At 36.7% G+C, this 25,589-nt stretch overlaps 1 protein-coding gene across 6 annotated transcripts in view; it reads left to right on the top strand.

The window, feature by feature from the left end:
* DYNC2H1 (dynein cytoplasmic 2 heavy chain 1) overlaps positions 1-25,589 on the top strand; it is a 413,209-nt gene that overhangs the window by 229,269 nt on the left and 158,351 nt on the right. For all 6 annotated transcript variants that reach the window (XM_072611238.1, XM_072611237.1, XM_072611242.1 and 3 more), the window contains 4 exons: positions 20,070-20,135; positions 20,973-21,023; positions 21,961-22,038; positions 24,710-24,841. In XM_072611238.1, coding sequence (XP_072467339.1) covers positions 20,070-20,135; positions 20,973-21,023; positions 21,961-22,038; positions 24,710-24,841 — 327 coding nt within the window. The remainder of the gene's footprint in view (positions 1-20,069; positions 20,136-20,972; positions 21,024-21,960; positions 22,039-24,709; positions 24,842-25,589) is intronic.

The following is a 25,589-nucleotide window of genomic DNA, read 5'->3' as shown; positions in this document are numbered from 1 at the left end:
TATGTTTTAGCATCATTTATATTAGAATTTAAATTTAGTGAGATTAATTGAATACTATAGAAAAAATGAATTCTGTGGATATATTTCTCCTAAAAATTATGGTGACTGTAACTTTGCAGAGTAGGTCAAAGGATAATATGCTGAATAATCATGCCATTTTTGGATTTGGAAGTTGTAAAAGTAATAAAAGCAAAGTTAAGGAATTAATGTATCTAAACATCTCTTGGTTCACCTATCTCTGAATAATGTTTCTTTATTTTGAAACATGTAAAAAATGAAGTTAGCATATACATTTAAAATTTCATATCATTAATTGAATATTACTTTTGAACTACCAGTTATTTTAAAATGTTTAATGACTTATTGATTACTTTGTTTTTCTTCACTGTAAATTAGATATTAGGAGATATTTATTAGAAGGGAGATAATTTTAGTTTATTAAATAAAATTATATAGAGTGGTAAGGAAAGCACAGGGATCATGGTACTAATCTTTTTTTTTTTTTATTAAGACAGTGATTACTACTGATTATAAATGAAAAAGATAATAATATTGAAGGGACTTTAGAAATCATTTGTTTTGACTTTACAAATAGTGAAATTGAGTCTCAGTGTGTAGATAAATGTTGCATCCATGGTCATACAACTAGTAAGTAGCAGAGACAGGATTTAGAGACAGCGCTTTCGACTCCAGATGTGTTATTCTTTTCATCATGTCTGCTTCTGTCACTATAATAACAAATTATGTATCCATGAAGTATCTAATATAACTAGTTTGCCTACAACACAGAATGTGTCTTCAGATGGGTATCAAATGATTTTCTTAGCCTTTTCATACTGGGAAAATTGATATCATCATAGTGGATTATCTCAGGCATCACTAAGTGGTAGGAAGATTTTCCACTACCTCCTAGGCATGTAATTGTCCTTTCTAAGCTTACTGGGAAAATTAAGTTGAAACACAGTAACACAGAAGTTTATAGCAATACATTTAATACATAAAGTATATTCTGAGTAGTTAATTATGTTTACATATCTCATTTATTCTCATTGTATTTCTGTATTATAGGGAAAATCTCATAATTTTAAAATGATATTCTCATAATTTTAACATCTAATCATTTATCAAGAATTAAAAAAAGAAATATCTAAAGTACCTTAAAGAACAGTCTGTTTATTCATCATTGAACACAGAACCCTGGTCTTTTCCCTGGTTGAAACTTCAATACACTGCTGCTTGCCTATGTACCATGAGCTGGCTGGCAGGCTCTGTGGGTTCAGAGTGATATAACTTCAGGCGCCCCCGTAGTCTGAGATACCTTACTCTGATTCAGCTGTAGGCTTGAGACTGAGCGGGGGGGCTGGCTGGTCTAGTATACAGCCTCAGTCCCAAGTCTTTACCTTAGCCTGGTGTGCTACTCCTAAGCCCAGGTCCCCTTTTCAGTTTACATGCTATCTGTGACCCAGCTTTGGGATGTGAGGTACAGTGTTGTTAGGAGGAAAGTATTCTTTCCCTCATCCTGGCATCAGACCCCTCTCTGTTGAATCTGGGATGTTAGTGCATAGAATGATTTTGTGTATTTAAAGAATTTGCCTTGTCAAAGAACCTGGCAAAGAGCTTTTGACTTATTTGAAGATTTTTTTTTTTAATTTTCCAGTTAAAACCTGGTGTGTTTTCTAGATATTACTGGAGTAGTTGTAGAGAGGACCTGAATTGACATGGGGCTAAGCAGTAATCCGGTTCATGAAGAGAATATTACTAATGTAGACATAAATTTATTTTATTTTACTTACCTCCATAATACCTTAAACTTTGTAAAATCTTTGATGCAATGAATAGAATTTCATCATAATCTAGCTACTACCTTGGTGAATTTTAGGAATAAAATACTGCTGAGAACTTTCCTTCATGTTTCACTGAAAAAAATTGAAGCCATTTGCAAGAGCACCTTCTTCCCTTCTCATTTCACAGCTCCCAAATGCCTTCTGCCACTATTTCCTCCTTTTTAACCTTGTCTCACATGATATGTGAGACATGTCCTTTCCCTCTTCATAAGTAAGAAATCATTCCATCTCATCTCTCCTCTATCATCCTTACTCCTACTAATCTTTAATCTTCTCCTTTCATTTGGCTATTTTCCTACTGCTTTAAAAACATACCCAGATAACCCCCCCCCCCCCATTCTTTAAAAACAAAACAAAACAACTAAAAACCAAAAACCCAAACAATTAATCTTACTTCACTATGTAGTCCTGTATCCCTTTCATGACTAAACTCATTGAGAAAGACATCTTTGTTTGGTTTCTACTTCCTCTCCTCTCACTCTCTTCTATACTTTCTGTAGTCTGATAACCAGCCTCATCATTCAAATGAAATTGTTTTCTCTAAAGTAACTAATGACCTTTTAATTGCCAAATGTAATGGCCTTTTCTTAATCCTTAGTCACTGTCAATCACTCTCTTCTCTTGGATACCTTTTTTCTCTGTATTTTTGATTTTGTTTTGTGTGTGTGTGTGTGTTCTTTGTCATGGTTCTTGTACCAATCTGATCACTTCTTTTCAGTCTCTTCTGCTAGATCTTCATTCATCTCATATCTACTATTAGTAATCCCCAAGGTTTTGTCCCAGAACCTCTACTCTTCGTCCTCTATACTATTTTGGTTAGTGACCTCCTCACTTCTCGTGGTTTCATTTGTCATCTCTATACAAGTGATTATTTATCCAGCTCTTCTTTTTTTTTCTGATTTTCAAGTTTATTAGTAGATATGTTAAATGCAACATGTCCCAAACTAAACTCCCACTTCTGAACTTCTCTGTTACTCTCAAGGAAACTGTTGTGTTTCTAGTTACCCAGGCTTTCAATTTAGGTGTTATCTTTCATTCTCACTCTCACCTCCCATATCCAATTAGTTGCCAAGTCCTATTGATTCTAATGCAATATCTCTCATCTATGTCTCCTTCTGTCTGCAAATACAGCTATCACCCTGATGCAGACCCTTGTCAGCTCATACCTCGGAGTGACATAGCCTACTAGTTGGTCTTCCTACATCAAGTCTTTCCCCAAAGTGTGAGTACCAACAAGGATTAGGAAAGATTTTATAGAGAAGGTGTCACTTTAGCCTTGAAGGAACCTAAGAATTATTAGATGTAGAGGTGAGGAAAAGGTATTTTCTAGGCATAGGAGATTGCTTATACAAAAGCATAAAGATGGGAGATTGGATGAAAAGTCGAGGAAACATGAACTAGATCCATTTTGCCAGAATGTAGAGTCTTGAACAATAGTAATGTTTATTAAGAATGGAAAGGTGGGCTAGGGTCAAATTGTGAAAGGTTATGCCACGCTTATGCATTCTACAGGTAATAGAGATATACAAACCTTTTTGTACAAAGGAATAACTTGAACAAACCTTTGCTTTTATTGTATTTGAGATTTTAATCAGATGGTAAACTGAGGCAGATCTCCAAGCAAGATAACATTTATCAAAGGGGGCATGATAACTGTCAATAAATGGATCATTGACTTGTTTCCATTTATGTCAAAGACCACTAGAAAAAAGATAGTTCCCCGTACGTAGGTTTTGAGGAGTACAGAACAAAGAACAATAGATGACATCATGGTATTAAGAGCAACATTGTTGGTTATGGAGCTGAAACACAGAGAACAACACGATTGTTGGAAGATTGGTAATGGGGGCCAGTAATGACCCCTCTCCCCATTCTAAATCAGACTAATAAGTGCTCATTGTCTGAGTGCAGGTACAAGGTAGTGGCCTAGACTTTTGGACAGCAAACCAGACATCCTTGAACAGTAGCTTGGTAGAGTAAAGATATCAGGCCCAAACTCCCTTTGTACTCACATGCATTCTTCAAAGTTAGTTCAATTTCTTGAGGTAGGACAGCTGAATTTTTATACTTAACCCATCATAGCTGAACTCTGAACAAAGAACCTTGACTTAAGCAGTTACAGGACAAAACCAATTAATTACAAATAGGAGTAAGAAGGAAATAATACAGAATCAATCTAAATCTTTTCACTTTTTAATGGAGATTTAATGGAGAAATAAGAGAGTGGAATGAGTAGCAATTAGGACACTTTTAAAACAGTGTGACTTAGCAGTTCTCAAATTTTTTGGTGTCAGCAGTCCTCTTTACTCTTAAAAATTGAGGACCTTACAAAAGCTTTTCTTTAAGTGGGTTATATCTACTGATATTAACATATTAGAGTTAAAAAAAAATCATAGTATTGTTATGAAAATAGTTTTAACTTCAGTCACACCTGAAAGGATCCTCCCCTGTCCAGACCACATTTTGAGAGCCACTGGTCTAGGTGAAAGGTGATGAGGACATTAATTAGAATTATGGCTATGTGTATCGAAAGGAGATTGGTGTGTAATATGTTGTAGAAGTACAATCAACAATATTTGGGCATTGAGTAGGTATAAGAGATAAGGGAAAGTGGAGAATATAGTATAACTCTGTGGTTGAATACCTTGATGACTGGATACATAGCTTTATCCTCTATGAAAATAGGGAGGTTTGGAGGAAGACAGGATTTTGTCCAAAATGATTCCATTGTTTATATTTCAAATTTTTAATACCAGTGGAATGATTTATGTGGAAATATGTAGCAGAGGATTGGTATAGTAAGATTGCAGTTCAGTGAGTGAAGTAATGGTTAGATAAATAATTTGGGAATCATCTTATAGAGAAGATAATTAAACTTCATTGGAATTGATGAAATTAGCAAAAAAGAAAGCAAAAACAGAAGAGGGCCCAGGCTTGGCTAGGTTTCTGTGTAATACCCATGCTTAAGGTTTGGGAGGTAAGTGAGTAACCAACAAATGTGAATGGGAAGGAGTAAAGAAATAGGTGGGATGAGAGCTAGAAGTAAATAGTGTCATGAAAATCAGAGGAGAGAGTATCTAATAAAAGAGATGTTAATATTATTAAAACCAGTGTTGTAAAGAAGGATGAAGACTAAGAATGGACCCTCAGATTTAGAAATTATCAAATTGTTGTAATTTTGGAGGGAGCAATTTTATTTGAATGGAATAGTTTTTTTCTTTTTTTCTTTTCTTTTTTTATATTAATTTTATTTATTTTTAGTGTTCTACAATCACTACCATAAAACTTAGCTTTTCAGCCCCCCCACCCCCTACCACTCCCTCCCTCCCCAAGACGACATACAGTTCTATATAGGATCTACACATACATTCCTACTGAATACATTTTCACTATAGTCATGCTGTGTAGAAGAACTAAAATAAATGGGAGAGATCATATAACAAACCCTAAACGTTAAATACACACACACACAAAAATGATCTGCTACATTCTGCGAATGAATTCCATAGTTCTTTCTCTGGATGTGGAAGGCATTTTGCCTTAGAAGATCATTGGAAATTTCTTTTTTTTAAGTCCTTGCATTGTTACAAAGTTCCAAGTCTACCAGAAAAAAACTCTCTCATACTGTGGTCATTGCTGTGCACAAAGTTCTCCTGGTTCTGCTCCTTTCACTCAGCATCAGATCATATAAGTCTTTCCAGGCCTCTCTGAAGTCTTCTTGTTCATCATTTCTTATAGCTCAATAGTATTCTTTTACATTCATATACCATAATTTATTCAGCCATTGCCCAATTGATGGGCATCCCTTGATTTCCAGTTCTTGGCCACTACAAAGAGTGCTACTATAAATATTTTTGTACATGTGGGACCCTTTCCCATTTTTATGATCTCTTGGGGATACAGTCCTAGAAGTGATATTGCTGGGTCAAAGGGTATGCACATCTTTGTAGACCTTTGGGCATAGTTCCAAATCGCTCTCCAGAATGGTTGGATGAGCTCACAGCTCCACCAACAATGAATTAGTGTTCCAACTCTCCCACATCCTCTCCAACGTTTATCATTTTCCTGTTCCGTCTTGTTTACCATTCTGATAGGTGTGATATGGTACTTCAGAGTAGTTTTAATTTGCATCTCTCTAATCAAAAGTGATTTAGAGCATTTTTTCATATGATTATAGATACCTTCAATTTCTTCCTCTGAAAATTGCCTGTTCATATCCTTTGACCATTTATCAATTGGGGAATGACTTGTATTGTTGTACATTTGACTCAGTTCTCTATATATTCTAGAAATGAGGCGTTTATCCCCAAGATTAGCTGTAAAAATTGTTTCCCAATACACTACATCCCTCCGAATTTTGGTTGCTTTGGGTTTGGTTGTGCAAAAACTTTTTAGTTTAATGTAATCAGAATTATCATCTTGCACTTCATAATGCTTTCTATATCTTCTTTAGTAAAAAATTCTTCCCTTTTCCATAAATCTGATAAGTACACTATACCTTGCTCTTCCAGTTTGTCCCTGGTATCAGTCTTTATACCTAGATCGTGTACCCATTTGGACTTTATTCTTGTGTATGGTGTCAGGCATTGGTCTATGCCTAGTTTCTGCCACACTGTTATCCAGTTTTCCCAGCAATTTTTGTAGAACAGTGAGTTCTTATCCCAGAAGCTGGGGTTCTTGGGTTTATCAAACAGGAGATTGCCATATTCATTGACTACTTTGTCTTGAGTGCCTAGCCTATTCCACTTGCCTACTCTTCTGTTTTAGCCAGTACCCAGTAGTTTGGATAATTGCTCCTTTATAGTACAGTTTGAGATCTGGTAGAGCTAGGCCACCTTCCCTAGCATTTCTTTTCATTAGTCCCTTCGATATTCTGGACCTTTTGTTCTTCCAGATGAATTTTGATATTATTTTATCCAGCCTTAGAAAATAATTATCTGATAGTTTAATTGGTATGGCACTAAATAAGTAAATTAATTTAAGTAGAATTGTCATTTTTATTATATTGGCTCGGCCTACCCATGAGCAACTGATGTTTTTCCACTTACTTAGATCTGACTTTATTTGTACAAAAAGTGTCTTGTAATTGTGTTCATATAGTCCCTGGATTTGTTTTGGCAGGTAAACTCCCAAATATTTTATAGTGTCTACCCTTGCTTTAAATGGGATTTCTCTTTCTATCTCTTGCTGTTGGGCTCTGTTACTAATATATAGCAATGCAGAAGATTTGTGCAGGTTTATTTTGTAACCTGCAACTTTGCCAAAGTTGTTTATTATTTCAAGTAGTTTTTTACTTGAATCTCTGGGATTCTCTAAGAATATCATCATATCATCTGCAAAGAGTGATAACTTAGTTTCTTCTTTGTCTATTCTTATTCCTTCAATTTCTTTATCTTGTCTAGTAGCTACAGCTAACATTTCTAGTACCATATTGACTAATGGTCAATAATAATAATAATAATATAATTCTGGGTGACTTTAATGCTAGAGTAGGCTGAGACTACCAGACTTGGTGCAGGGAGTTCTCTGGAGGAATGGAGTTAGAAACACCAACAGCAGTGGTCATTTACTGCTAAAGACTTGTGCATTGCACCATCACCAACACTTGTTTACTGTTTACCTAAACACAATACAACTTCATGGATGCACTCTCAAGCAAACATTGGCATTTAATATGTGATTGTAAGAAGAGACAGACAAGATGTGAGAGTGACAGAGGCAACGTGTGGTGCAGAGTGCTGGACTGATCATGGACTTATCGTTTCCAAGCTAAATATTAGCATTCATCAAAAGTGCCACTCTCAAGGCAAAATGACTACCAGAAGAAGTAATGTCAACAAATTAGAGCTCTTCTCTGAGCATGAACAGTTTGCTGTTGACTTGGAGGGAAAATTGTGCCAACATATAGCTGGCAACAGTGAAACAGAAAAGGAGTGGGCAGCTCTCAGAGATTTGGTGTATAGCACTGCATTTGCTCAATCTGGGTCAGAACACTCACAAACACCAAGACTGGTTTGATGAAAATGATGGGGAAATTCAGAAGCTGCTAAATGAAACATGTGAACTCCACAGGATTTACCAGCAGGATAGTTCATCCACTTCTAAGAAGGCAGCATTTAATTCCATCAAAAGCAAAGTATGAGGAAAGCTTAGAGAGATAGAAGATTCCTGGCTCAGTAAGAAGGCAGATGAAATTCAGTTTTATGCTGATAGTAACAATCCAAAGCACTTTTATGATTCCTTGAAAGCTATTTATGGACCAAAAACCTTTGATGCATCACAACTACTCAGTGTTGATGGATCCACATTGATTAGTGATGAGGACATGACCCTAGAGAGATGGGCTGAACACTTCCATAGTGTTCTCAACAGACCATCATCAATCAGTGCTGAGACCATTGACTGTTTACCTCAGGTTGAAGTCGGTCCCTCCTTAGCTAAACTTCCAAATGAAGAAGAGGTTTTGAGGGCCATTAGGATCCTTTCATGTGGCAAAGCACCTGATGCTGATTCTACTCCAGCTGAGATTTACAAGGTAAGAGGACCATTGCTCATACAAAAGTTGACTGAAATTTCCAGGTTATATGGCAAGAGGAGGTTATCCCCTAGGAGTTCAATGATGCCTGCATTGTCCATCTCTATAAAGGTAAAGAGAATAGATTGTCTTGTAACAATCACAGTGGGGTCTCTGTCTTAGTCATTGATGGCAAAATTCTTGCTAGAGTCCTCCTTAATAGGCTGATCCTTCACCCGGAATATGGGTATATACCTGAGAGCCATTGTTGCTTCATAAAGGGCTGAAGAATAGTTGATATGATGTTTGCTGCCCAACATCTTCAGGACAAATGCCAGGAGCAGAACACAGGTCTGTATACAAGGTATGTAGATCTGACCAAGGCCTTTGGCACTGTTAGTTGTGAGGGCTTGTGGAAACTTATGTCAAAATTTGGTTACCCAGAGAAGTTCATCAATATTGTACTTCAATTTCATGATGGCATGTTTGCCCGGGTTCTGGATAGTGGACAATGCTCTTGTGCCTTCCTAGTTACCAAGGGAGTGAAACAGGACTCTGTGCTTGCTCCCATGCTTTTTAGCATGATGTTTTCAGCCGTGTTGTCAAATGCTTTCAATGAGGATGAAGATGGCATCAAGGTCAACTACCGTCCTGATGGTAAATTCTTCAATTTGAATAGGCTTCAATCCAAGACCAAAGTGAAGGGAGTGTTGGTGCATGATTTTCTGTTTGCAGATGATTGTGCCCTCAGTGCAACCTCTGAAACTGAGATGCAACAAAGTATGGATCAACTCTCTGCTGCCTGTGCTAATTTTGGCCTTGTAATTAACACCAAGAAACACAGGTGCTCCATCAACCATCACCATAGCATCCATACTTGAAACCATTGATGGAGAAGTTTTGATTGCAGTGGATAAGCTCACTTACCTTGGTAGTGTACTTTCTAGGGAACGTACACATTGACAGTGAGGTTGATGCATGCATTGCCAGAGGTAGCTTGTTGTTTGGGAGGCTCCAAAGATAAGTTTGGGAGAGAAGAGGTATTCGATTGACTATCAGACTGAAGGGCTACAGAGCCGTTGTGCTAACCTCATTGTTCTATGCCTGTGAAACATGGACAGTCTACCAGCACCATGCCAGGAAACTGAATCGCTTCCATCTGAACTGTCTTAGGAAGATTCTGAGGATCACCTGGCAGGATCTGGTACCAGACGCTGAAGTCCTTGCTCCAGCTAATCTGCCAGGCATTCAAACTATGCTTCAGAGAACACAACTCTGATGGGCTGGCCATATTGTTTGAATGCAAAATGTATTCTTGCCAAAAAGACTATTTTATGGAGAACTCAGAAGAAGGGATACAAGGATACTCTCAAGGTCTCTTTCAAGAACTTTGGATTTTATTGTGCGACATGGGAGACTGGCGCAGGACCACCCAGCATGGTGTGACCACGTCAGAAAAGGTGCTGTGCTCTGTGAGCAAAGCAGAATTGAGACAGCACAAAGGAAACTACCACAGACATTCACACAGACTATCTGTGCCCAATCTGTGGTAGAGCATTCTGAGCTCGTATTGGTCTTATCAGCCAAAGTCCTGAACACTGAAACTTTACTTTATCATGGTGATATCATTTTGGTCCTCTTCGAAAATGAAGGAGAACAACCAGCCAACAAGCTGAACTAGAAGCAGATCCAGTGGTGTGTGGGGCATTGCTAATCCAAGGTCTGCCAGTGTTACCTGACTATTTGTGTCAGTCCATAATGTTGGTGGTGGTGAGTTTTGTGAGACCTCTTTTCCACAGTGATTACTCCATTTGATAGTAGCCATAGTGGAGGGGTAGAAGTTGATGATTTGGGGAACAATTCTATTTCCAGGACTCTTGTCTTTTGAGGTCTGAGTAGAAGTGGTGGCAATTGTTAGACTTAGTTGGCACATGCTTCCTCCTCTCTCTCTCTCAGGTTATCTTCCTCCTTTAGGACTGAGAAGACTTGGGAATATCTGTATGTAGCAGGAAAAGAGACAGTATTAGAAAGAGGCAAAGGGACATTCTTTATGGTATCATGGGCATGAGTAGAAGAGTGAGTCTTGGCAAAAACGGCTTCCTGTTTTTTAGTTTTAGTTTCCACAACAAATGAAATGATTATTTATAACATGGATGGATTTTCAGGTATCGAATAAGGCTTAAGAGGGAACTCAGGATATATAGCCTTATTTTCTCAGTAAGAAGAAAAATAGGTGGGATCATGTTCTGATAAAGTGGGATTGATAGAGGAAGCTTGAGAAGAAAAGGTTTGGAATAACTAGAATGGGAAATTCATCATTAATCAGAAGAAAAAAAAATGACTTTCATCTATCTGTGAAGGCTCAGTTGAGATAAGATAACAAACAGAGACCTAATCACAATTAACTTTCTCTCAGAAAATTTAGCAATCCATATAGGAACAGAAAAGGAGAATAGAGTATCAGTACAGTCATTGTAGAGGAATCTGGGGTACAGAACAGTGTGTAATTGGTCTGGTTAACCATAGGGTCAAGACTACAAAAGGAAGAAAGTGAGACCAGAGTAGTGGAGATGGATTTGGACATTAGGTTGGGGTGTAGTGACTGGAGATTGCATTGAGGATGAAGACTAGGTTTAGAAAGTATGATGTGAAGGGAAGAGATGAATGTCAGAATTGTGGGTCATGAAGGTAGCTAGTTGTGGTTAAGGCAAGGGAAAGTATAGTACTGCAGAAGTTAGAGCACAACATAAGGGGAGGGCTGAGAAGGAAAGGAACGTGGGAAGGGAGCAGGGTTAAAGTGGATAGAGATGAGAGATTGGGAGATGGCATCAGGCCAGTCAGTCAGGAGGCATTTGTTAAGCACCTATTATGTGCCAATCACTGTGCTAAGCACTGGAGATACAAAAAGAGGCAAAAGAAAAGTCCCTGCCCTGAAGGGACTCACAGTCTAATTAGAAGAAATTTTGTCCTAAACCACTGCTGACTCTGGATCATGAGTTAAGCTTGGTGACTATTTGCCAGGCATAAGATAGAGTAGTACTGGAGAGCTGCAGCTCCAGTCTTGAGGTGTGTCATTGTGACAAAGAGGAACATGAACTTGTTTTCTCAAACATTAAAGAAGAAGAGAGGTAATTGAGTGAGTAAATACTTTATGAATCAGTATCCAGGAACCTTTATTGAAGATACTCAGTAAAAGGATCCTGTATTGGTTCTCTGTCTTTGGTGGTTCTCAGTCCCCAGTGATACAAGCCATCCTGTGCTTTAGACTCCCCTAGGCTCTGAACCTTTCATAAGCAGAACATCTATATCTTCACCCAAGTAACTGATTAAACATACTGAATGGAATAAAATCAAGGAAAGGGAGTTACAGCATTCAGCTATACCTATCAGATTTGACAATGATATATTAGTCAACATTCTTTGTCTGAGTCTATTTATTAAAGGAGTTTCTAATCCTCTCATTTGTACTATCATCCAGGCCAATTCTTACCATCTTATCTGTAGTTCATCCTGAGTGACTTGGCAAAGTGCCTTGCTGAAATCAATTCTAGTTCTTTCTATTTGAGATTAACTCTTGTTTGTACTGTATATACCTTGTAAGTATATGGTCATTTGCATGTTATCTCTCGTCCTTAGAATGTGAACTTTTTGAAGTTTTACTGTTTGTCCTTAAGAAGACCATGCATGACATCAGGGAGATGATACCATGGCATCTAAGTGAGTTGAATTTAAGTGAGGGAGGTCTCTGCGAAGTTAGCTAAGTGAGTGCGGTGGCCAGATATGGATCAGGACAACTGGAGTTGGCCCAAGATGCAGTGGGGGATCGTGGCCTTTTCAAGCAAGCTAACGTCTTTAACTGGTCTGAGTTTGACTGAGGCAGTGCCCATTCAGTGATTAAGGCTCAATAAAAAGTTAGGCAAAGCATGGCCTCTTCAAAAAAAAAAAATGATCTGGGAGGGGAAGGCCCTTAGGGTTTCTGGTCCAAACAGAAACAATTGTTATTTACATCCATTCTGAGCCAATCAGGGCCTAAACAGTGACCAAGTAGGGCTTGGTCTGGGACTTGAGTGATTTGGGGTTAGGACTGGTCTTTAAGAGAGAAAAACAAAAAAAAAGTAAGTTTCAGAGATTAAAATTTACATTCCCTTTGGATAGGGCACTAGCAGATTAGGGTGTGATAGCCTGTGTGGAGAGAGAAGAAAGAAAAGGAAAGAAACAAAGAAAGAAAGGAAGGAAGGAAGAAAGAAAGAGGAAAAGAAAGAAAGCCATGTTGCCCACCTGGAAGTTTGGTTCCCAGTAGGCAGTTTCTTCTTACAAGAGGCCATTCTTTGCCTCATTTTTTATTAAGACTTAATCACTGAACGGGCACTACCTCAGTCAAACTGAGACCTGTTAAAGATCTTAGTTTGAAAAAGCCAAAGATCCTACTGCATCCTGGGCCATCTCTAGTTGTAGTGATCCATATCTGGCCATTGGACCCAGATGGTTCCAGAGGAGAAAGTGAAGCTAATGACTTTGTACAGCCTTCCTTCACTTAAATCCAATTCATTTGCATGTCATAGCATCACCTCGCTTTGAGAACTAAGGACAAATACCAGGAACCTTGAAGTGTAAGGGATTATGTTTTCTACCTTTCTTTGTATCTCTAGCATTTAGCACCTTGCCTAGCAAATAGTAATTGTATAGAAAGGCTTATTGACTTGTTGACTGAAATCAAGCAATACTGTATGTGTGGCACCCTCTGTATCTACCAATCTTATAATCTTGCCTCCAAAAGGAAATAATAATCACTTGTATTTATGTAGACTTTTATAGGTTATAAAGAGCTTTAGAACCATTAGCTTACTTTGAACCCTACATTAACCTTGTGTGGTTGGAAGCACAGGTAATATTATTTTTCTTTTATAGATTAAGAAACCAAATCTCATAGGTTTGTTAATGGAGAAGTTAAGTGATGCACAGAATCAGAATCAAAGAAACTCAGAATTAAAAGGAACTTTATCTGGCCTAGCTGATAGCTGAAAAAGAATCACCTATCATCCTTGACAAATGGTCATCCAGCCTTTGCTTAGGGAATTTGTGTGAAGTCAGTCAGTCACAAGAGCCTACTGTGTACCAGGCACAGTGCTAAGACTTAAGGGTTCAAAGAAAGGTCAAAAAACAAAACAAAACTTCTTGCTTTCAAGGATCTTGCAGCCTAATAGGGAAACAACTTGTAAACATGTATGTACAAACAAGACATGGAAGATAAATGGGGGGTGGTAATCTCAGAGGGAAGGCACTGAGATTAAGGAGGATTAGGAAAGTCTTCTTACAGAAGATGCAACTTCTGTTGCCAGGGAAATGAGACGTCAGAGACTAAAAGGCAAAACATTTCAGACGTGGGTAACAAGAACCAATGAAAATGTTGGTGGTAGGGGATAGATGCTATGAACAACAGTGTCACTGGCAGAGTACATGGAATGAATTAAGATGTAACAGTACCAGAGGTTGGGAGGGACTGGTTATAAAGGCTTTTAAAAGCCAAATAGACGATTTTATATTTTAATCTATAGAGAATAGGGACATTCTGGAGTTTACTGAATAGGGGAGTAACATGGTCAGACCAGCATTTTAAGAAGATCATTTTGACAGCTGCATAGGGATGGATTAGAGTGGGAAGAGGTTTTTGGCAGAAAGATGAGCCAGGTGGTGATTGCAATATTCTAAGTGTATGATGATGAGGGCCTGTACCATGTTTGGTTGTAATGCCAGAGGATTGAAGGAGATGTATATAAAAGATGTTCTGAAGGTAGAAATTATAGAACTTGAGAAATGATTTTATATGGGGGATGAGAAGGAAACAAAGTGATGAGTCAAGGATGACACCTGAGATGTAAACCTGGGTGACTGGGAGGATAGTGGTCCCCTTGACAGTAATTGGACAGTTAGGAAGAAGGGAGGGTTTAAAAGAAAACATAATTCAGTTTTGGACAGGTTGAATTTAAGTCTACAGTACATCTGGTTTGAGATGTATAATAGGCAATTGGAGATGCAAGACTGGAGATCAGCAGAGAGGCAAAGGCTATGTATTTTCATCTGTCTCAGTTGTGTCTGACCCTTCATGACACTATTTGGAATTTTCTTGGCAAAGATAATGGAATGGTTTGCCATTTTCATCTCCAGCTCATTTTATAGATGAGGAGACTGAGGCCAACAGAATTAAATGACTTGCTAGACAGCTCATAAGTGTCTGAGGCCAGATTTGAACTCAGGAAGATGGAGCCTTCCTAACTGTAGCCCTAGTACTCTGTCTAGTACACTGCTCCATCTAGCTGGCAGTAAGTCAGGCAGACCTGAGTTCAAATGTTAACCTTTAGTTCAAAACTTAACCTTTGTTTGCCCAGTCCACTGGAGAAAAAATAGCAAACCACACCAGTATTTTTTCAAGAAAACCCCATACAGGGTCATGAAGAAGTGGACATGAGTGAATGACTGCATAACAACGTAAGAAGGAGAAGAAGGTCCAGATAGAACCCTGTGGGACATCCATGGTTAGTGGGTGTGATCTAACAAAGGGGACAGATTAGGAGCAGTCAGATAGAGAACAATGTCATGTAACCTTAGAAGAGAGTATCAGAGAAGATGATCTGCATTGTCAGACTGCAAAAGGTCAAGAAAGATGAATATTGAGAAAAGGCTACTTTTTTGGCAATTAAGAGATCATTAGTAACTTGAGAACACAGTACTGATTTATGATGAGCAGCTCAGCTACAAAAAGACTGAGAGGAAATATAGGTACTTATTGTAGATGGCCTTCTGAAGAAGTTTAGTCACAAAAGGAGGAGATATATGGGATGAAAGTTTGTGGGAATGATGGAGTATTTCCTCATTGCGCATATAATTCCAGTTTTTGATTTTGGATAGATACTACTTGTTCCACAGGAAAAAGATCCTCTGTTTATAGCATAAATGAATGTTGTACTTGGACAAAGGCTTTTTATGTATTTATTGACATCGTCATGTGGTTTTGGATGCTTTTGCTATTAATATGATTGATTATGATGAGACATTTCCTAATGATGAACCATCCTTACATCTCTGGTATAAATCCAACTTCATATGATTTTTATTAATTGCAGTTGTTTTGTTTTCAGGATTTGGTTTAACATTTTTTAAATTGATATTAATTTTGGCAGTGTTTTCAGAGAACTAGCTTTTAATTTTGTTTATCAGTTCTATAGCCTTTTGATTTCCCATTTAGTTAATTCTGTTAAGATTTTTGTCTTTTGTGCTGTTTTACAGTGTAATCAAATATAACAGCGCTGAATAAAATTGATTGCATCTTTATTTAAAGGTTGATGTAGGTTGTTGGATAAGTAAAACTATGAAATATAGGTAGTTTACCGCTGTAGACTGCAGGAATATTTGCTGTACAAAAAAAGGAGCCATATAATTTCACTGCACTGATATTCCTGTAGAGTAATTCCATATCAAGATAGAAGATTATTGTTTACATTTGACAGTCCAGTGTGTGTTTAGTCATCATTTCAGAAATCTGATCTACCAACCAGTTAAACAAAGACCTTTTAAGGTTTCTCATAAACAAAGATCTTTTACAATTTTTCCTGAGATCAGTTAACTCAGAACAAGGTGCAAATTGATTTTATATCTCAAAAAAATGTTTCTCGGAAAGATAGATCCTCTACTTACCAAATACTTACTCGAGAACCTTTTACATTTTGTTTTTGAAGCATTTTATTGCCTTGAAAAAGTAGAGGCTAGGAAAGCAAATCATTAAGTAAGTGCTGGAAAGCAAATATTTCCAAGCAGAAAGCCAATGAGTGTTAGAGATTTGGTGGAACTGTTGTGGAATTGTTGTGGAATCAAAACCATGTCCTGCTTGGCAGGTTACATTGCTCAGAGTTTTTATTAGAAAACTGATAGCGTGACATGAAGTTCTGGGACCTCATTATTTCTGTGTTTAAGTTTTTGATGGAAACTTCATATCTTTATGTAGAAACTTCTAAATATAAAACTGAATCCTTGGCTAAGAACTGTAAAACTCACACAACAAACTAAAAGTTACAAATTGATAGATACAAAGAATAAATTGACTTTCTCCTCAAATTGATATGCAACTTTTAATCTTCCAGAGGTAATTGAAAGTGAATGGTAGCCCAAAGTAAGATTTTCTCCAGCTGCTTCAGGAAGAGTGAGACTTTCCAGTAAGGAAAGGAAAAATAAAAAACTTGTCAAAATCAAGAGTTCAAACATAAGCAAGTAGGCTCAAAAGCTGGCAGTGAGACTCAGGAGAGAAATATTTGCTGTGTGAATGAGTTTGAGGCTAAAATGATCTTCCTTAGTGTCTTTGAAAAGAACATCTCTATGGGTAATGTGTACTCAGTTCAGCAAGAGTGCTAAGAAGTTTTTAGCTTAGTTGGCAACAAGTTTAGAAGTGGAGGAATGTTTTCCTATTCACTACTTATTGGTTTAGGAGGCAAAACCTGGTTTTGCCAAAATAGTTTATTAGTGGAATTAGTGATCTTAAGTTAACTCCTCTCTTCTGACAATCAGTTGGCATTTATAAAGTATTTACTGCATGCTAGGTTCTAAATTCTGAGGCTTCAAAGAAAAATTTAAAATTGCTTCAGAAAAGTTGCTTTTGAAACTTTCACAAATAAAACACCATAATAGCACTTCTGAGAGGGTTAAGTAATGTAAAATGCTGAATGAAGGATCAGAAAACTTAAGTTCTTAATCAGAAGACCTGGCTTCACCACTTACTAGCTGTATGTCCTCTCTGAAACTCTACTTCCTCATCAATAATACAAGGAAAATACCATCTACCCTATGTTGGCAGTAAACTTAGATGGTGAGTATCATATGAATTGATGGCTGTGAAAATGGTCTGGAAGCTCTAAAGTACTATCAGTGTTAAGTCATTCAGTAGCATTCTCTTCTAGACTGTTGGATAAGGAAGTCAGTTCCTAAGCTGCCCCCACTTTACTTCACCAACACAGAAAATTTATAATGTTACTTGTTTCAGTTTGAATGTATTTGCTTAAGGTAATGGTCCATCTAGAAATTTGTTTACAAACTTGGAAATGATTAGAGAATCTTGTTATACAATAAATTCATCAAAAATGTAGTACACAAGTATTTCACAGCTAACACATGGGAGGCACTGGAGTTTTCAGACTCCAGCCTCCAACAGGTTCACTCTTGATCTAGTCAGGCAGACAGACACCTTCAGAGGGGTTAATGAGCTTTTTTCTAGTCTAGTCTTCTCAGAAGGGTTGCTGATAATGGAAGCACTAAGTCCTACAGCATTCTCTAATCAACCCTTCTCTCAGAGGGGGTGTGTGAAAAGGAGGGGCAATTACCCCTACATCTTGATGGAGTCAGTTGATACAGGTATAGCTTGTCAATTCTCCTAAATCCCCTCAAGCCTCAATGGGAGCCTTTTGAAGTGCATGTATGCATTCTTCTATGCATTATCCATGGTTTCCCCCATGGGTTCCATGTGGTTTCCCCCCTCACTGACCAGTGCCCACTTGCTTTATAGGGCAACAAACAAAGATGGCATCTTGCCAACAATGACTTCACAGGTTACTTTAGCAATATTGTCATTTGGCGCAAGCATAGTAAGTATAACATTATGTCAGCTTATATCTCACAGTGTAGCCTCAGTAGGACTGCCTGTCACTATGATTCTAGGAACTACTATCTAGTAACCTTGGGGGCTATTCTGGGAGTTATTTTCTAACACCTGGAAACTAGACATTCCCATGGCCATTGATCCTAAAAAACTTAACTCTAAGAAGGATAACAAAATCCTCCTTACATACAGTAAGCACCTTTCAAGTGCTGTAACTATGCCACTATTATAGATTTACTATCTATTTCACCATGTAATTCATTTGGTCTTTTAAATGTTTGGATGCTATGCGATTTGTTACATAAATGTTAAGTATTAATATTAATTCACTGTCTTGGTGCCTTTCAGTAAAGTTTCCTTGTTTTTTTTTCTTTTAAATATGTTTATTTTTGTTGTTCCCTTATGTGAGATTGCTACTTCTGAGTTTTTGAGTTTATCTGAAACATAGATTTTAATGTAGTCTTTTTTTTAACACTGTTGTGAATCTTTGTTTCAAATGCATTTCAATAAACAAAATATTGTTGGATTTTGCTTTCTTATTTATTCTCCTGACTTCCTAAGAGGACTCATGAAAGGTAAATTTTAAATGAAGAGTAGGCCAGGTTACTTATAATTATAATTGCTCCATCAAACAGTGGGTATTTTTGTCACAAATGCCAGACAAAGTCTTACTACCAAAAAATTATGGTAATTCAGTTTGTAGTATTGCTTTTGAACACCTGTCAATGCTCTTGAGGTTTTCATATCTTTGGTCAAGAGTATTTATATCTGAGATATAGTTAGAAATATAAATCTGAAAATGTGAAATAACCTTTGCTTTCAAGTTCTTATTGATATGTTTATCTTGATTAAGTTCCCTGAGATAAAAAGCAAGGTCTCTGTTTCTTCTATCTCAATAAAAAAATATTTTAAGCCAAAACACGTAATTATTCTTAATTATAGTGAAAGTGGAAATCTTCACATTTAAGACATGTTCTTTAACCAGGGACTCTATATTAATTTGAAAAATTATAGTGCTCATTTTGAAAGCAAAACCCAAACTATGTATGGAAACATGATAATGATGAGGACCACAACTCTCTAGATATCTGTGCTGCAGTTCCCTCTGATAAAAGCAGAGTACTTGATATCAACTTTTCATTTCTTTAATAACAATGTTATTTTTCAAAGTCTGGCAGGGATCTCATACCTCTTTGTTGAGAAGACAGTTCCACAGTGTTCTCTGATTTAGATACCTCTGAGGCATAATGTTTAGTTCTTAGTCCCATGTTTTAGGAAATGTGTAAAAAACGTTCAAGGACATATAACAGGGTGGTCAAGATGTCTCCTATGAGGATCTGTTGAAGAATAGGGAATGGTTAGACTAAAGTGAAGACTTGTGGAAATCAGAGGAAAATGGTAGGTGGCTTCAAGATTTTGAAGGACTGTCAGTAGAAGATAGTTAGAATTGTTGTGCTTGGTCCCAGGGGTTAGAATCAGGATCAGCAGGCAGAATTCATAAAGCAGGACACTGAGGCTCAATGCAAAGAAATAAAGCTTCCTCCAGAAGCTGTCCAGAAGAAAATGGGATAGTCTGGAAAGTGATGGTTCCATTTAATTGGAGGTCTTCAAGCAGAATTTGGAAGGGGATTGTTGCCTAGGTCAAACTAGGTAGATTCTGACATCCCTTCCAGAACTTAGACTGTGTAATTCTATGAAAGTGTTATCTGTACTGTGACACTTGGAAAATTGATCTGGTTTATCATATTAATGAATGAACCAAATGTATTATTGGACAAGTTACTTCAATTTCTATGCGTTTGAATGAATTTTTCTTGAATTGTCTCCTTATTCAGTGTCATTGAGTCAAATTTCTTCTTTTATTTTTAGCTAGACATACAAAATGACCAAATATTTGGAAATATTTGTTTTTTTTCAATATAGAACAATCTAAATATTTAATGTTTACGTTGACAGTGGAGCTTGCTTTGAAATCAAAGTACTTAATCTGTGAATTGTATGTTTAAAGAACAGGTTTTTCTAACTGCCACAAATTTTTGAAAAAAGCTTGAATATTATGTGATTCTTTCAGGCTGATCAGCTGATGTTTGCTTTACATTTTGTTCGAGGAATGCATCCTGAACTTTTCCAAGAAAATGTAAGTAGAATTATTAAGGGGAAGCTTCAGTATTATAAACCAGAAATTTTAATGTGTTTAAATGTGTGGTTTCAGTTCAGGATTTAATATTGGTTCATAATTCTGTACTAAATACTGTATAACCAGAAAGTATTTATTCAGGAAAAGAAATATGTCTAAATGTGCATTTGCATCCCTAAATTTTGTCTAAATGATTATTCTTTCATTTCTAAAATAACACCCATTAGATAAAAAATAGTATTTTAATCCATTTTCAGAATTAAAATTAAACATTGCATTATTATGCCTAGATGAAGTATAAAAAGGCATCATTGAGATCATTCTGAAAAGTTAGAGAATAGATCTATTAAACTCTGAGTTATAATACAAGAGTAGAAAAAGATACTGTGGTTCGCTGATGGTAGTAGGAACCTCAGTTAATCCAGTTCACTTGCCCGATATTCTTGACATATCCTGGGCCACACAGACTCAAAGGAAGGCATAGCCAGTGTAGACAGAACCATAGCTATGTTAACTATAGCAGTTTGCTCAAACTGACCATAGATCCATATGCCCTTCTAGAATGTAGCCTAATCTGGTTTATTTACTGCATGTTATCCAGTAGGAAGCATACTTTCTAATCACTGCCAAGCCATTTTATGAAATATGCAAGGTAATAAACCCTTTTATACCAGAAAATGTGAGAAAGCTGTATTTATTAGGAGACTGCTTTCCTTTTGCCTCCACAAAACTACATAGGTGGAAAACTCAAATATGGAAAGCAGGGAATTGAACTTTTGTCAGTTTTGAATATATTTCGCATGCTTCTCATAAAATATGCACATTTTGCTTCACTAGGAATGGGATACTTTTACTGGAGTGATTGTTGGAGACATGTTACGGAAAGCAGTAAGTTAAACCACAGTTTTGAATTTAAAGTTGGTATAGAAAGGAGAAAACCTGCCAGTCTTTCTCATGAAATATAATTTGGGTAAAATTAAGCTAGTGCTAAAAATTAGTAAATTATTATAAATAATTTGTCCATTATCTTTTAATGTTGATTCGCTTTCCAGATTTTCTCTGGAAAACCATATGAATTTACCTATAGTTTGAGAGGCTCTCAGCCCATCTTTGTATGGGTAAAGTTATATAATTGCTAATAGAAAACTTGTATATGTTTAAAGGAACAAAGTAAAATTTGCTACATTTTAGAGGAAAAAATAAAACTTTTTCTTTTATTGAGTATATTGTGAGTAGGGTTAGAGTGGAAAAATTCAGGAAAAAAGAAAAGATTTCACCTTCCTTCTTTTCAGCAGCAGCACCTTCTTGGACTAGCCTTTGAAGGGTGATTAGTGGGTCACCACCTAGTAGCAGCCAGAGAGAGAATGAGGAGAAATGAGAAAGGCATTTCCTATTTGTGGGGCAAGCCAGCGTAGGGGATTTTCTATAGCTACTAGGCAACCTAGGTTGGACGGTTATTGTAGAATGGCCTTTGTTACATAAAGTACTTAAGGTGAGAATTACCTTAATATTTGTTTGTTGGCTATTTCTTTCTGCTATCCATAATTAAATTGTTCCAAATTTTCATTGAATAAAAGTACAAGAAAAGTATGTAGTTTCATTGGTATTACACCACATGGACTTTACCATGTATCTTTTAAAAAAGCTTGGAGAAAACATTTTTGAAATATAAAACCAATGTCTACTGCCATTTTTTCAAACCATTTTTTATTAAAAAATTAATAAAAATTTATTTTTTTATTAAAAAACAGTTGCTAAAGATCTTTTCAAAGTCAGGATTTCTCAGATTGCACAGAATTTTATAATTTTTCTAATTTTTTTGAAGGACTCTCAGCAAAGAATTCGTGATCAACTTCCATCTTGGATAGATCAAGAGCGGAGCTGGGCAGTGGCAACATTAAAAGTAATGAAGATGTGATGACTTTTATACAGTGAAGGCATATATGATAATATATACACATAAACATATATACACATATACATATTCTATTTGACTTAGCTGTGAGTGTGGTAACTGGTGCATCTTTTGTCCATTTGCAGTCATGACATTTCTGTGAAATTGATATAACATCCCTCTAAGAATAGATACCTTCAAATCACTGTCTTTGAGATTAGTTAGAGGCAATAATATAGAATTTTCTGTAAAGAATAATTCAGGTGGTACAGTTCATTTGGTATAATATGCTGTACCTTGAGAATTAGGCTTAAAATTCATTTACAAATATAAATTCTTTCATGTATAGGGGCTTTATGATTCCCTGATGAACTAGCGGAACAGTAATAATAATCAAGATATTTTACTGATTAGTAGATTTAAAAACATGTAGTTTTTAAAGAAGATTTACCTAACAAAATGATCAGATTTATGCTTTGGGCAGCTGTGTGATGGATAGATTGGAAAGGGAGAATATATGAGTACTAGGATTTTACTAAGTCAACTATTGCAATAGTACAGTCAGTCATTACTCAACAAACATGTATTTAGCACTTATTATATTATAGGCCAGGCACTATGATAAGAGCTAGAAGATACAGAGAAAGACAAAGCCAGTTCTGGCCATCAAAATACCAACATTTTAATGGAAGAAACAATGTGTAAATAATTAAGTACTCTCTATGAGTAGAGAAAAGGAAATGGATATGGAAGAAGTTGTGGAGATAGAATCACCAGAATTTTGCAACTGATTGAATATTGAGTTTGAGGAAGAGGGAAGAGTTGAGGATGACTCCAGAATTATGAACCTGTGTTTTTGGAATGACAGTAGAGCCTCATTAAAAAAAATAGGGGAATTCAGGGGAGGAGTACATCTATGGATGAAGATAAAGTGTTTTATTTTGGTCTTATTAACTTTGAGCTGCTTATGGAACATCCAGCTGGATGTTCAAAAAGTAATTTGTAATGCTTGGAGAGCTCAGAATAAAGACTAAGAGTGTGTGTGTGTGTATGTGTGTGTGTGTGTGTGTCTGTCTGTCTGTGTCTGTCTCTGTGTGTGTGTGTGAGACAGACAGAAAGAGAGAGAGAGGAAGAGGGAGAGAGGAGTCAATAAACATATGATAAGTACCTAATATGTGCCAGGCACTGTGCTAAGCACTAGGGACACAAAGAAAGGGAAAAAAAGATAGTCTTTGCTCCCAGTGAAGCTCACAATATAATGGGGGAGACAACATATCAATAACTATGGACAGACAATCGAAATTTAAGATAAATTGGAAGTAATTAACAAAGGATTGGCACTGAAAGTAAGATGAAATGGGAAAGGTACCCTGTAGAAGGTGGGATTTTAGCTAGGGCTTGAAGCCAGGAGGAAAGAGATGAAAATAGGAGCATTCCAGGTATGGGGGTACAATCAGTGAAAATGCCCAGAGTTGGGAGATGGAATGTTTAGAGTTGGTAATTGATATCTTGATAGCCCCATCAACTTAGACCTGTATCACTCTAGTTGCTTCCCAGTTCCTAGTCTCTTTCTTGTGGTAATGTACACTATCAGGCTCCTCTTGTTTAAACATCATTTAAACATGCCATATTTTTTTCTCAAAAATCTTTAGTAATTCCCCATTAGTTACTATCAAATTAAATTTCTATCACTTGTTCAAGATCCTACATAATTTGGCCCTATTCTCTCTATGTGACTTTGTTGCCCACTCCTTTGTTCCATTTACCCTTCCTTCCAACCAAGTTGTTCTTCTTGATTGATATAAACATTCAGCATTGTGGTGCTAAATTTATTTCCACTTCTGTAGGATTCACATGCTATTCTCCTTGCCTGAAATGTTCTCTTTTGTCTTCTCCCTATTCATCTACTACCCAAACATTTAGAGATCACTTTAAGGGTCAGTTCTTCCATGAACACTTCTGTCATCTACTTCATCTCTTATTTGTATCCATCTTCTTTAGAATCCTGCTGTATTCATAATCTACATCGCATCATTTAGTTTTCTATATCACACATTGCTAAGAGACTGAAGCTTGTATATAATACTAAGTCAGAAAAAGAGAAGGTTAGTAATCAACCAAAAAACATTTGTTAATTGCCTGTTATATGTTAGGCACTGGGGATGTAAAAACCAAAAGTGAAATGATCCCTACATTCAGAGGTTTTGCATTCTATCAGGAGAGACAACATTCGCATATTTAAGCATATACAAAATATGTGCAAGGTAGTTAGGGAGGAAAGACACTAACAGTAAGAAATACCAGGGAAATGGCTTAATTTAGAAGATTGTTTTTGAGTGGAATCTTGAAAGGGCATAGGAATCCATAAGGCTTAGATGAAGAAGGGGATACATACCAGGCATGGGGAGGTTCGTACAGAGGCACTGGATTGTGAAATGAAGTGTTGTGAATGAGGGATAGGGAGAATATTAGTTTTTCTGGATTGAAGATCGCAGGAAATGGAGAAATGTTCATTGTGAGAAGGGAAATTCAATAGGTGTCTTGTACTCTCCTCTCCCACCACCTGGTGCTGACATGTTAGCTAAACTTAGGCTTGGACATATAGTATCTATGGATAGATGAGAGTCACTTGTGTTTTATTTTTTTTTTAACTACATGTATCTGCATATTTCCTTTATAGATAACACTTCCTAATCTCTATCAGACACTATGCTTTGATGATGTAAGTCTGTGGCGGCCCTACTACCATAACTCAGTGTGTGAACAGGAGTTTCCATCGATTCTCTCAAAGAAGGTTTCATTATTTCAGCAGGTAAAATTAAACTTTATCTAAATGGAAAATGTTTCTGCTATTTGAATTATTCTTTGGTAGTTATGCAGTCTTTGATATACTTGCATTTGAGTGCCATGTAGGTTTTGGCTGTCATCTGACACTAATACCAAATGGATAATGTTTTCGGTTGTGGTTTCTCTTAACATATTCCCATCAGTTCTCTCTTCCTCTCATAACACCATCTTTGCTTTTTGGGTGGCTGTATAAGGCACAACCTTGATAGATAAACAGGGTTTTCTAGCCTCGTAGCGTTTATCTCTTGTGTCAGGTTCTCTTCCAGTAGAAAAATCTCAGTTCCATGCCATCCTTTTATGATATCTAGTGATAGAACACAAGAGACACAATTATCAAGCGTAGTGGGATGTACCCTAAATTTGTGCAAAAACTTTTGCGTCTTTCTACTCTTGTGTCCTTCAGCAAGTCACACTTAAATTTGATCTTAATGGCAATGATTTAAAATTTCTGTCATGATTTTGGTATTGCAGATCTAAATTCTATCCTTATTGTCTGAGTGATCGATTTCATTTCGTAATTTCCTTAACACTTCAGGGGTATCCTTGGGCACTGTGACTGACACAAAAGGATATTTAATCAGCTTGAGTTTGATCCGGTTGATGCTATTTAGTTATGTCTTGAAAGAAAAATCTTTATGGATAGTTATTGGGAGAATAATTGAGGTTCAGTGTCATGTATTCATCTTACTATTACTTAAAATGTCTGTTTTAAA

The sequence above is a fragment of the Notamacropus eugenii genome, chromosome 5, assembly GCF_028372415.1.
Source record: "Notamacropus eugenii isolate mMacEug1 chromosome 5, mMacEug1.pri_v2, whole genome shotgun sequence".
Lineage (NCBI taxonomy): Eukaryota > Metazoa > Chordata > Mammalia > Diprotodontia > Macropodidae > Notamacropus > Notamacropus eugenii.
Note: the sequence above shows the minus strand (reverse complement) of the source record. Positions and strands in the feature narration are given on the sequence as shown.